Source organism: Tachypleus tridentatus, chromosome 11 (assembly GCF_004210375.1).
Source record: "Tachypleus tridentatus isolate NWPU-2018 chromosome 11, ASM421037v1, whole genome shotgun sequence".
Lineage (NCBI taxonomy): Eukaryota > Metazoa > Arthropoda > Merostomata > Xiphosura > Limulidae > Tachypleus > Tachypleus tridentatus.
In genome coordinates, this window is record NC_134835.1 from 50,525,718 (window position 1) to 50,540,405 (window position 14,688).

General features: G+C 33.4%; 1 protein-coding gene across 1 annotated transcript in view; it reads left to right on the forward strand.

The window, feature by feature from the left end:
- Positions 1-2,046, forward strand: part of LOC143232134 (uncharacterized) — a 251,424-nt gene extending 249,378 nt beyond the window's left edge. The window contains exon 9 of the mRNA XM_076467222.1: positions 1,668-2,046. Within this exon, the coding sequence (XP_076323337.1) occupies positions 1,668-1,785 (118 nt within the window). The 3' untranslated portion in view covers positions 1,786-2,046. The remainder of the gene's footprint in view (positions 1-1,667) is intronic.
- Positions 2,047-14,688: the final 12,642 nt, after the last annotated feature.

Sequence of the window (14,688 nt, forward strand, 5' to 3'; positions counted from 1 at the left end):
TGCGAAATTCAAAACAAACAACCAAACAATACTTAGCACTTCTTAAAATCTGCTCTGTAGGCCAGTTCCTAACGTACACTTGTCGTTGACATGTTAATCTTAATCACTGTACTATCTTGGACAAAATTATGCTAAATATCATTAAAAATAAACCTTTTACCTCTTTCAAGTGAAGAATTAAACTGTATCTTTAGAAGTGTTTTCCAGAATCTTAACTTCAAACTTTTTGTTGTGCGATAAAAACCAGTTATTATCTTGCGCAACTCCAGTTACTCAAACTGCTTAATTTTATTACTTAAAATGCTCTCATTTTTGCTCCTAATTAGTTACTAGAAAAACAGTATTTTTTTTTGCATGGAAGTCATAAAAAACGTAATATATACGTTGTGTGAATTTGGACATTTCTATAAATTTAGGATACAGTGTTCAGAAGTTTCTATCCAGTTTTTGTCTGAGTACTCTATTCAAGAACACCAAATAATTGTATATTTACCTCCAACACAGTAATGTGAAAAGATGTTATGATAAAAGTGACGGTCAAATCCCGCAGTTCGTTTCATGTTAGAATAAACCATGAGATAGTGGTGGATGATGCTACTTATTCGTCTTCCCTTTAGTCGCAGATTAGAATTAGAGATGGCTAGTACAGATAACCCTCATGTTGCCTTGCCCAAATATTTCGAAACAAATAAACGAGGTGCAGGTTAACATTGTGGTAGAACTCTCAGTGTGTAGTGCCACAAATTGTGGGTGCACTGTAAACTTAGACAGTGGATTGTAATAATTTCCTTGTCAGTAGTACTTTAATGTCAAGGATAGCGGGAATAATCTTCGGTGACTTTGCTATAAATATAAACAAACATTATATACGTAAGTAAAACTATTTGAACAGAACAACTTTTGAAACGGGTGTCACATTTGGCCAGTAGTACACTTTTCTGAATGAGCTCAGTTTTTACAGTGACAACAGTTTGCAGTGAGTTAGCATAATCTGAAACTTATTGCAAATGCACGTGATGGAATGAGCTGCCACTTCTTTTGCACAACGGCTCCATCTGTACTGAAATTTAATTGATACTCGAGAACTTGTCTCTTGTTGCTAAATTACGATTAAAATATTTATTGTTATGGAGGTGCCACCTTTAACTGAGCAGTATCTCAGATGTGTCAATTGGACTCTGATGTGATAATCTAATATTCAAGAATGTTAATAATTGGGCTAACAAAAACAAATGTTCTGTTCAGTGTAATCTCGTAATTATTGTTATTTTTCATAACGACCCGACTCATTATAACAAGGTAGAATACTTAATAGTTAATTTGAAGTCTGCAATTCTTCTTTTTATTTTACTTAGTTTAATACTGATCGAAATGTCTTGTAAAATGGAAAAACGTACAGAAGAATCGTATCATTGCAAACTCAGTACTTCCCGTAAGTGGAAAATAATTAAATAACGTAAGTTTTAAAGTAAGTTTCAATGGAGAATAAGTGTTGCAAGGGATTTTTAATTATGTAAACTACAACTAGAAACGTCTGAACATTTAAGTAAGTGTTAACAAAGACATTAATACGTTTATTTTAACATAAGTTGAACGCCTCATGTTGAGAATCAAATATGTTTCGGTTAAAACTTAACAAACTCTTTTCCTCTCTTCTTTTTTGACAGGCAAAGATTAATAACGGATCATCAGTCATTATACGCCCTAGTGGAAAAGTACCTGCCTCTTGAATATCGAGAAAAAATTGTTCCCATGGCAACAGTAAAAAATAATGTCAAACCTTGATTTTCTTCTCTTTACTTAATATTCAAGTACTGATCATTTAAATAATGTCCATATTTTATTTGTGTTTTTTTTAAAGAAAGCATAACCTAGAATATCATTTGTGACTTAACATAGAAATGGTGGTTTGAGATGAAACAATTGTTTGGTACATTTATATTGTACTATCACATCACGTAAGGTTTTTCAGACGTGTGGATTCAGATAATAAATAATGTATTCTATTGAATAACGATTAAAACAGTTTTTGTTGCTTTTCAAAATATAACAGCAGAGAAACCTTTACAAGTGTATTGTTTAATAAAATAAGAGTAACATAAATGAGTTTGACATCTCGTTATGATGTATATCTTCCCGCTGATATTTCTCTCCAGCAAGTGCCCCCCTTTACAACATCCCGGTTTCTTAGTGTTAAGCAAGTGTCCCCTCCCTTTCACTATAATCTGGATCATCAGTGTTAAGAAAGTGTCCCTCCCTCTCCTCGCTACATCACCGTACTTGAGTGTTAATATTTGGGGCTTATAAATTTTTTGTTCTTTTTTTTTCATTTCCTTAACTTTAAGCTATGTTTACCTATGGGCTCCGCATGGCCAGGTGGGTTAAGGAGTTCGACTCGTAATACGAGGGTCGCGGGTTTGAATCCCGGTCGCAACAAACATGCTCGCCCTTTCAGCCGTGGGGGCGTTGTGATTGACGGTCAATCACAATATTCGTTTGTAAAAGAATAGATCAAGAGTTGGCTGTAGGTAGTGATGACTAGCTGTCTTCCTTCTAGTTTTACACTGCCAAATTATGAAGAGCTAGCGCAGATAGTCCTCGTATAGCTTTGCGCGAAATTCAAAATCAAACAAACAATGTTTACCTAAATATTTTAAAGCATTAGGAAGTTTCCCAGTTGGACAGCGGTAATTATACGGACATACAGCGTTAAAACCAAGGGTTCGATTCCACTCAGTAAACACAACAGATAGTCCGACGCGGGTTTGTTAACAAAAAAAAACACTTCTGGGTTTTATCCGCACATTGGTCACCAAGCGTTTAGCCCATTGTGGAGCTTTACGCTTTACACTCTAACAAGTGATTGCTATAACATTGAAGCTCATTACCAGTTTACTTATTATAAGCTTAAATAACATTGTAACTTGTTTTTTGTATTGTATTTCTTCGGCTGTACTTTTGCTGATTACATGAGATTTGACTTTATTGGATTTAAAATAATGGCCATATAAAGGAACTTTATATTTAGACTCTTTACTGTTCAATAAAACTCGCCTGGAAATAATAGCTTGACCCTCGTGTAGAAAGATTACGGTAGTTGAGAAAAGCTAATGATAGCCGAGACTAACAAAAAGCGTGAGAGCACTAGTTGGAGAGTATGTTCCTAACATTTCTTCTAACATTCGTTGGTTTAAAATTTCCATTTCAGTCTGCGTGACCGTATGTTTTAGCTATTGTGTTCCCTGTGCAGTCTAGTTTACTTTCCATTATATTTTTGTAGCCAGTTCTCTTATTTCACCTTCAGTGTTTGTTATATCCTTTTTTTCACTCTCTTTTCGCTATCTGCGCTTATAGTGAAAAAATGAGAGACGTAGGATCAAACATATGTGGTAATTCACATTAAAAAAAAAAGTAAACCCTAAAACGTTGAGTAATCACGTTAAAACAGAAGCCATAAAACACTAACACTTTCTAAAGGTGAACCAGCTCCTCTATGAAGTAAAGACGGAATGGACTGGCCCTTAGTATCCGTGATAAGGGTAGATACACCTGTTAAAAGGGATAAGGTTTATGTGAATTTAGATTCGGCAATAATAATGTATATATATATATATATATACTAGAAATGAATAATTGCTATTTTCACCAAGTACATGTTTACCAACATAGACAAAGTTACCTACAAAAAATAATGCTTTTGTTCTTAAACCTTTGTATGAAATTTTACTGACATTTGAGTGTGTCACAAATAACTTTGCCCTCACACGTTCAGCTCATATATGGTTGATGGTGTCTTAAGCCACTAGTACGTGTCAGCTTTTATTCCCTGAATCAGCCGACTGTAACTTTTTCTTTTGGTGAGTACCAGCCGGTTATCAACAGCATCTTATGATAAGACATCATTGTGTATCTTAATGTTGACCGGCTTCCGCTTACATTCCTTCAAATAAGGTGGTTTAAAGAAGGATTCTTTGAGTGAACACTTTTCCTGTTCCCCTGACAGCCGGTGAAGCGCTACAGAAAATATTAAATCTTCTAAGTTTAGTAGAAGTTTAGTAGAGTTTGTGATTAAAGACAGCCCTTAAAACCATTCTGTAACTATTAAACCAGAAAATCAATTCTACTTATTTGGTTTTCTTATGTTACACATAAGGTAAAAATTCTGTATTATGTGTATGTATATATATATATATATATATCACATTTCCGTATTAACAGTAGGTGTAACCTATTAGTAAATAAGTAATAATTTGCCAGGCAGCATACTTTGTTTTGAGATGATACAATCAAATTGTTGCGCAAAGTATCTAATTTTGTATTACAACTTTTGATATTTTAATATGACACCATTCTAAACGTGTTCTGAAACTCTATTTTAAGATAATTAAAAGTATTCAATTCAATTAAGATTTTTAAAAACTTATTTCAAAATCCATTAACCTAATCGAAAACATTAATCCAGATGGTCAAGGCGCTCGACTCGTAATCCGAGGGACGCGGGTTCGAATCCCCTCACACCAAACATATTCGCCCTTGTAGTCCTTAGGGTGTTATAAATTGAGGATCATTTCCAGTCTCCGTTGATAAGAGTAGCCCATAAAGAGTTTGCGATGGGTTGTGATGTATAGTTGCCTTCCCTCTAATCTTACGCTTAGTAACAGCTAGCGCAGATAGCCCTCGTGTAGCTTTGCGCGAAATTCGAAAACAAACAAACAAATTATTTATTATAGTTTTAAAATCGCATACTTGGAAGTAAACGCTTTCAACACCACCATTACTTCAGAAATCAATAGTTCTATTTTATCAATCCAAAGTGAACGGATAAGGGATTAAGAACATGTAAGAAATCTGTAGCTCTGTGATATTGATACAAAGATAACACCAGCAGAGGAGAGATGTTGGAACAGTAGATCTTCGTTATCGATCTGAAACGAATGTAGAAAGAGTGAAGAAAGTGAGTAAGTTAGATGTTTTCAATTAGAAGTGAACTTAGAGAGGACGCATGACGAAATCAGTAGATCTACGTTATCAATCCGGATTGAACTCAGAGAAGCTGAAGAGACTTGGTGAAACAGCGTTTTTGTTTTCATATTTAAAAAAAAAAACTATTGAGAAATTTCGTGGAACCTTACATCTTAATACAAAGCGAACTGGCGCGTGGCATGTCGATATTTGTGCTACAACAACATTTTAACGTAGTTTTTGTTATTGTTTTGTTTCCCATTACTTTCAGGATTAGCAGTGCCAGGTGGTTAGGATGAACGACTCGTTATCTGAGGGTCGCGGGTTCGAATACCCGTCACACCAAACATGATCACTCTTTCAGCCGTGGGGGCGTTATAATGTGACGGTCAATCGCAGTTCGTTGGTAAAAGAGTAGTCCAAGAATTGGTGATGGTTGGTGGTGACTAGCTGTCTTCCCTCTAGTCCTTCACTACTAAATTAAAGGCGGCTGGCGTAGATAGTTCTCCTATAGCTTTGCGCGAAATTCAAAACAGTCAATTATTTTTAGAACTACTCTTAGCTTTTCAACACATTTTATGAGATTAAGAGTATTATCAGAGTTATTTTTATGAATAATGTTTTTAATAAAATACTTTTCTTTTAAAGTTTTTTCATACGTACTTAGACAGAGCTGTTAATTAATTCGAATGACGAATTTCATTCAACCTATATAGCCACATATTTTCCTGTTATATAAACAACGACTAATTAATATATCGTAATGGTTCATACAGTTTTGATAGAAAGTGTTCGTACCCCTGTGTCGTGAGTAGTTTTTTCCTAATAACTTAAAAAGTATCTGGATTAGGATAATGAAAGTATAGTATATTATAAATATTATACTAATACACGTCTACATAAATATTTATGTAAATTGAACGACAAATAAACTGTTTATAAACAAATAACTAAACATAGGAGGAGCAGAGAGTGTTCGTGTGTCTACTTTAATGGTCAGTTGTGTAGCCTTTCAGGTGAATTACTTGGTGCAATCTTTCCTCATAGCCCTCCATGATCGTTTGACAGTACTCGACTGGTACTTTCTTTCATTCTTCTCCACAGAAGGCCTCCAACTCTTGCAAGTTTTTCGGATGACGCTGATGAACCCTGGTCTTCAACTCATGCCATACGTTTTCAATTGGGTTGAGATGTGGTGACTGCGATGGCCACTCCAGAACGCTTATATGGTGCCTCTTCAACCAGGATTGCACATATTTCGATGTGTGCTTAGGGTTATGGTTGTGCTGGAAGATCCAACGACGCCCAAGTCGCAAGTTCCGAGCATAATTCTTGATATAAATGCCATATATTTCAACGTACTATTCTTTTCACATGATTCCGTTGACGCGGTGAAGGCTGCCTGCACCAGAAGAGCTGAAGGAACCCCATAGCATGAAAGAGCCACCTCCGTGTTAAACTGTAGGGACGGTGTTCTTTGGAAAATTTCGTTCCCCCTTCTTACGGAAAATATAGCGAACATTATTGTGGCCGAACAGCTCGATTTCATCTCGTCTGACCAAAGAATTATCTTCCAAGGGATTATCTACATGCTTTCTTGCATACCTCAATCGTGCTTCTAAATGAACAGGCTTTAAATATGGAGTTCTACGAGGACGGCATGCTTTGAACCCAGAAGAGCGTAACATGTTCGTAAGTGTAGAGGTGCTTACTTCAACCCCAGTTTCTGTATGTCATTACGTGTTAAACGAGGGTTCATATTAACTTTTCTGAGAACCTTCCTCTTGGTTCTTTGTGGAATTGTGATGGGGTGGGGCGTCCGAAACGAGGGAGGTTAGCAGTTGATCCTGTAAACTTAAGCTTGGAAATTATGCTTTGAACAGTAGACTTCGGCACATTAAGTTGTGTAGCAATACGGGAAAGAGACACACGAGACTTGTATTTTGCAATAATTCAGGTTTTTCCTGTTCGCCATGATGACCAAGCAGATAATGACGGAGACGGCGCTAAATTACCGGAAGTACATTTTTGCTGGTTAAATTCCAATAATTATGAACCTGGTGTCTAGTTCTGGAATAATATAATGTAGTTTATTCGCCAAACTAAATAAACTTTTTACGGAAATATTAATTTCTTCACAACTTCTGAAATGTACGAACACTTTTTGCTCCTCCTGTTTTTAATAATTTGTTTATAAACAGTTTATTTGTCGTTGAATTTACATAAAAATTTATGTAGACGTGTGTTAGTATAATGTTTATAACACATCATACGTCTATTAGCCTAATCATGATACTTTGTAAGTTATGAGCAAAAAATACTCGGAACGAAGGGGTACGAACACTTTCTGTCGTAACTGTGACTTGTTGAGCACACAACTGCATAATAAGATATGTGCGATGTATTCACTGCAGGTATCGAACTCAGAATTTTCCTTTCTAAATTCTGAAAGTTATAGCTGACCTATCGGGAGCTTATTTCATTGTGGATATTGCTTTTTTTTAGGCAAAATTAGGATTTAGTGTATAGGTATGTTTATAGTCATGAATAATTGAATATATTATAATATTTCGTGTTTTTCTAACTGGCATTAAGAAAATTCTAAAATTTTGATTTTTGATAAATTCAAGTTATTAACTATGTGTTTTTACATGGTTTGTACAGAATAATTGCATGCTATTGTGTTCATGCTTTAATCTTCTGTCTTAGTCTAGGAAGTGTCTGTCAGCTTTAACAGCACTATTTGGAATTTGGTGTCAAAATTATTTTTTTATTATACTTTACAAATAGCTTATATAACGACTTTATGTTGTTGTTTTTTTTGAGTAAACTAATCAGTCTTAAATTGAACCAAATGTGTACTTTTCACACATCTAATCATTTTGAAATAAAACTTTTTTAATACGAACGTTAAAATTCATTTACATTTTCCTTCTAATGAGCATTATACACTTACATTGGAAACATCTGAACAAATCACAGTGTTCGTTTATCGTTGTAACAGTGATTTTAGGTTTTCGATAAAATCCAAACACATTTTTATTAAAACAGATTGTTATGAGAGTAATATTGGGTGATATGTTTCGACGCTACGCTCGGCATGGCCAGGTGGTTAGGACGCTTGATTCGTAATTTGAGGGTCGACCAAACATGCTCGCCCTTTCTGCTGTGTGGGTGTTATAAAGTGACGGTTATTCCCACTATTCGTTGGTAAAAAAGTAGCCCAAGAGTTGGCGTTGGGTGGTGATGACTAGCTGCCTTCCCTCTGGTTTTACATTGCTAAATTAGGGATGGCTAGCGCAAATAGCCCTCGTGTAGCTTTGCGCGAAATTTCAAAAACAAACGAACAGAACAATTCGCCGCTACTAATCATGGTAGATGTCGCGTTGTTGACATATTATAACATTTTCTTTTCTAAAACTGCTAATGTGATTTTTTCGAACTGAAATTTCATGAGAACCCATTGAGAATATATTTTTCTTATGCGAAGGATCTAAGTGTATTACTTTTGAATGCGTTTTTAAGCTACCAGTTATTAAGAAATTTTATTATGAGAATTCCAGATTTTTATTCAAACAAATATCTTTGTATCTCTACACCATTTAAATAATCAGTGTTATACAAGACAGTTTTAGACACTACTTAAATACAGAGTTATATTCTATGCGGTGGATAAACAACAGGTAGCCCATTGCATAACCTTGTTTTATAAGAAATAAACATTCAATTTTAGATTAAATTTTTATGGGCTAAATAACCTTATAAAATCCTCAATAGAACATTCTATCTCTTCACGGTGCACATGGATCGACATTTTTCTCTTCATCCGAATCTCAACCAACCACTATATGTGTTAAAATTAAACTAATCTTAGTAGCTCTATCAAAATTTGTTTAGCATTAAATCTTTCACCGTGTGGGGTGAAAAAAAGTAAACGTTTGTGACCACCTCGGCTTGTCTTTCTGACCCGAAAACCTTTTTCCGAGGTTTGAAAATTTTTAAACTTAAATTCCTGTAACAAATTTGATTTGGTGATTAAAAGAAAAAACAAGTTATTACCCCTTAAAAGGCGGCTATCATCAATTTATCTGCTACCTGCAACATTCCCGCATGTGATTTCTGTTATATATATATATATATTTCTTTCAAATATTATTTTCCCGATAAAAAAAAAAACTTAATAAATCAATAGAAACGCCTGATAAATGTCCATAATTACCAATTATTTGTTTATTCCCGTTATAAAATTAGATTCGTTAATTACGGGTGTTACACGATCACCAACACGCATTATATTGAGAAATGAAATCAACATTCGAAACAACGCAATAACAACAGTAATGTATGTGTTTGTGTTTTATTTTATACGCATTAGAAATATGTACTTGTGTCTAATATTACTGTGGCGATAAAAATAGTTTAATAAATCAACAGAAACATATGTAATTTTTGTTGTATATGTATATATTTCTCCCATATTTTATCTGCTGAAATAACAGGAGAAAAACGAAGTATTAACACATGTATTGTTTTTGTTTCGAGGCTAAAGTCTATTTTAACGTTCATTCATTTGTTGGTTTTTACTGAATATAGCGCCACTAGGTGTATAAATTGTATATTTCAACTCCTATACTATTTTTAGGATACACAGTTATAGTTACCTTCAATTTTAAAAATATTAACTTTTTTATTTAACAGAACAGTGTAGTGAATACTGATATTGTAGAGTAAAGACTAACCCGAATTGTCTAGAAATGTAGTTTATAATAGTACAACAAGTAGTTAAGCTTTCACAGCATTATTAACAATAATTACAGTGGGTCAGAGTTAAGTTTACAGAATTGTTGTGCTAAAATGGAGGCTTCATTTCCTCGCGATGGAAAAATGCAACGAGAAAAATAATAACGACCTACGAAAAAACTGAATAACAATAAATATATTTACTCTGCTGGTTTTAGAAAATGTTGGCTTACCCTTCATTTATATTTCGAGCTTTTGGTTAATAGCAGGTTAAGGCTGCTATAAGAAATAGACAAATAGGTATATTATGTTCCTTTAATAGAAGATCATTCTTAGGACACTATTGACGTGAAAAATCGAAATTTGAAAATTTTTAGATCGGTATTAATTGTACTTGAATTGTAATATCATGTCCAGATTATAATTTTAATTATTGAACTTTTTTAAAATCAGATTTTTTGTAGTTTTCCAAATAAATAAAATTGATTAATTACTTCGTTTAGAGAATGCGTGTCTTACATTGTACATTGTACGTCCTGAAAATAAATGTCCATAATTACCAATTATTTGTTTATTCCCGTTATAAAATTAGATTCGTTAATTACGGGTGTTACACAATCACCAGAACACATTATATTGAGAAATGAAATCAACATTCGAAACAACACGCAATATCAATAGTAATGATGATATATGTTTCTTAAAGGTTTGATTATTTCATGTGTTACTTTGTCTATTTTGTTAGCTTCCGCTTAAAAATTCATTTTCATTAGTTCGAAACTAAGTTTACACTTTTCCATGTTTCTTAATTTTTATAGAACAGAAATATTTATATTCAGTCGATATTTATTCTAAAATGTTAAATGTCTTTTTTTTTTCCTTTTTACAACCGATAATAAATAAAGTTTTAATATTTATTTATTGGGAAAAAATTATGTGAGCTACTTTTATAAAATAACCTAAAAGTAATTCAATGTGTTAGTTACCTTTGCTTTCTTTGTGTGCTTGATGAATTTTTATTATACAAATTTTTAAAAATATCCTTCAAAATTCTTTGCAACGGCTGTTTGTGGTACAGGCAAAAATGTTTAGCAGAAGTATTACAAGTTTAAGACATGTGTAGGGTATTTTGATTAAATCCCTGTTATATTACCTATTTTGACTTTTTTTCTTTTCTGGTTTGGTTTGTTTTAACTCAAAGCTATACAATGAGATTTCTTCCCTTTGTACTACAGCGACTAATAAAGTCGGATTCTTTTATCGTAATTCCGTAAACTTACCGCACACCCACTAAGGAATTTGTATGTCGTTAAGCATACAGCTAAACAACGGGTTATTTGTTTTGTGCCCACCACGAGTATCGAAACCTGACTTTTAGCTTCTTAAGTCCAGAGACTTACCACTGGGAGTTCCTACCAGATGACTGTTAATTTTTGTTCGTAAGATGAACGATATGTTAATTTTAATGAACTTGAAGTGAAATATATAAGAGAACGTACTAGTAAATAGTCTAAAGGTTAACGTGGCGGTTTTTGGACCGAAGGTTCCCAAGTTCATGTCCTGTTACCACAAAAAACAAAATCGCTCTCCGAACTTTGGGGCTAAATCCAATTTTTGTCTTACACATCGAGTACACCAACAATTGGTTGTAATTGTCATTCACTAACTGCCCATCCTCTAAGTCTGTCACTTCTGAATTAGGAACGACGAGAAATTCAACGAACAAAAACGAGTGAATATTGTTTTGTACATTTAATCTAAAACATGTTTTGTAATCTTTCGTTGATATAATTTTCAACTGTTTTATATGTCACTTGTAACTAACATCTGTGTTTGCATTTATTGCGTAACTTGTGTTATAACTTAACACAAGAAAGAATGTGTAATGATATTTTAACCATATCATATCTGTCATTATCCAGCGCCTACGAGGACTTTCGCCCAATACCAGGGCTCATCAGGGTGGCCAGGATACGACAGACATAGTAACTTAACATACCCGTTGAGATGTTAGTGTCTTGTAAAGTGCTTGAGTCAGCAACTAATTAGAACTGATAAGTTTAACTTTGTGTTTTTCAGCTACAATTTCAACTTTATGCAGTAAATCAGTTAAGAACAAGATAAACACCTTGTAGAAATGAAGTTACATCTCGTATAAATGGTGGCCAAGTATGTTAAGGCGTGCGACTCGTAATCTGAGGGTCGCGGGTTCGCATTTCCGTCGCGCCAAACATGCTCGCCCTTTCAGCCGTGGGGGCGTTATAATGTTTCGGTCAATCCCACTATTCGTTGGTAAAAGAGTAGCCCAAGAGTTGGCGGTAGGTGGTGAGGACTAGCTGCCTTCCCTCTTCTTACACTGCTAAATTAGGGACGGCTAGCACAGATAGCCCTGGAGTAGCTTTGTGCGAAATTAAAAAAAAACAAACAATCGTATAAATGGGGTTACGTCTTGTATAAATGAAGTTATATCTTATAGGAAGGGTATTCGTAACAATAGGGGTAATATATAAGCATTCAAAAACCAATTCACGGTAAAAGACTAAAAAATAACTAAACAGTACACTAAAAGTAAACTGTATAATCAACATATGAATATTATTCATAAGAATATGTTTAGTTCTTTAAAAAATACTGGTTAAATCGAAGTATTAATAGGTGTGTATCAACTCCAAGCTTATCTGAAAAAGTTCTACTCAACTATTTAAAATAGAAGTTATAAATATATGGAGGATGAGAGTTGGCTGTGAGTTATTTTATAGTTGTTTTTTTAGACTGCCTAGATGGGTCAATAACTACTTTGTCACATCATATGTTATATTAAAACACACTAACAATCACAGTCGATATAAAGTCGCGGTGGTATAACGGCATGTATCAAAACTGCATTTTGATATTTTTTTTTTGTTTTTATAGGCAATGCGATGGTACCAAAAAGTGTTTGCTTTTGGAAAGGATATGTAAAAATAATTTTCTAAGCAAAGTATTCATAATCTAAGGTCATAAAGGTATGTTCAAATTATGTATTTACACTCCCAATACAGAGATGTGCCAACATAATGGCATTGAAAAACAAGGGAACATGAATCATCTTGGGACACCAGGAACATGCAGAAAGATGCCTACAACAAGTTGTATCCTAGCAGTGGTGATCAAGGTGCAGTGTTTTCTAACATCTGAAAATCCACGAAACAAAATGTCAGTGATTCCTAAGCAATAGAAGACAACATAATCAAAAATTATATCCGTCTGGAAAAGTGCTACCAGTTACATGTATAAAAGTTGCTTTTATGGCATATCAGTTCCGCCGTCGTATACCTCAGGTATCTGGATAATGAAATAGGTATTTATATTGTTTCTTACAATGACTACTAAAGCAGGCGCTAGAAAACCGTCGTCTTCGTATACTATTTTATTACCGAAAACAGTTCTTTCCAATAATACATCTGTACTCACATAGCATATTATTCATTTGAGCTTCAACAGAAATAACCAACAAAATATTTTACACTAAACTATGGCTCTTCTCTTTGAATTGAAATTTATTTGTTTTTTGTGGGTTTTTTTAGAAATTTGAACATACAGTGTTTTTCAAATACTGAAAATTGAGTTTTAGAAGCAACTTTATCATAAAAAATTCATAATTCATTAGTTTGTATTCAAACTTTTGTTTTATACAGGTTTATTGTTGGCTTCGGATACAGGTTTTGATTAATCAGAACGAAATGTATATAATTTTTATTTTCAAGAGAAACAAAATTACGCACGGTTATTCCGCTGAGGAAATGAAAATGTACCCGTCGTTGAAATAACGTGCCTTATTGATTACCTATCAAAAGGTTTTATAAATCTTACCTTTCCCTTCTGATTAATAATTGAAAATATTATGTTCTCAGAAATACCGATATTGCACATCTATATAGTAGATAAATAATATATTACTATTCTAATCCATTGTGAAACAATTTCAGTTGTCGTTTTGGAAAAAGAACATAAAACAAGTTGTCGTCACGCTTCGGCTATTTTTATATGTTATTTGATTATAATGAGAGATTATTTACTTGTTGTATATAATTATTTTTTTTCTAAAATTTGCCATCCACTAGCAAACTAGTGTATCCTAATTTCAGCGAAAATACTTAATTTCATGTGACTAAACTTCTCCATTTAAAACCTTGTGTTTCATACTTTCTTTTAAGTATGATCATTTTTCTTTATATATATTATCCTAGTTTTGGCAATAGCATATTTAGTTTTGCATAACTGAGATAAATAATAAAAACCTGTTTTTTGTGTGTTTTGTGTTGGCATTTATTCCGATCACAAGCAGACTCTAGTGCAATGCACGTTGCATGTCAGCGAATGATGGTTAAGATTTATACCCTTAAGGCAGCTGGTATGTTCGAAGAAGAGACGCATTTTCAAGACAGGCTTGTTTAGTTATTCTTTGTTATATAAAAGTTCCTAAAATTAAGTATAGACTATAAGGGTTCCACAAGTGATATTATAGTTAGTCTAAATATAAAATAACTAGTTCAAAGTAAGACATTTAATATTAAATTACTTCATATATAACATATTGCGTTTTATAACTTTAAACCACCTTCTTTCATTTATTAGAACATTCCCAGTTTTTTCTGATCACATATAATATATTAATTTAATGCATTAACATGTTGCTTCACACCAGAATTAAACGGTATTTATTAAAATCAGACTTTGACACACACATAAAATTAAATAAAAACATTCGCCGCGCATATAGTTGGTATTAAAGAGCGGTAAATGATAGTATTTAACCAAGGTGCGGATTGCTTATGAAACGAATGTAGAAGCTTTTATGTGCGTCTCTTAGTTATACTTACCTCCTAGTAGCACAAAATAAAATGGAGACTACATCTTAAATGGTTGCTTTGGAAAAAGAGCAAGTTCTTCCAACTATTCAATGTACTTAAAAGTCAGTGTTAGGTAAAAAAAAAAAAAAAAAAA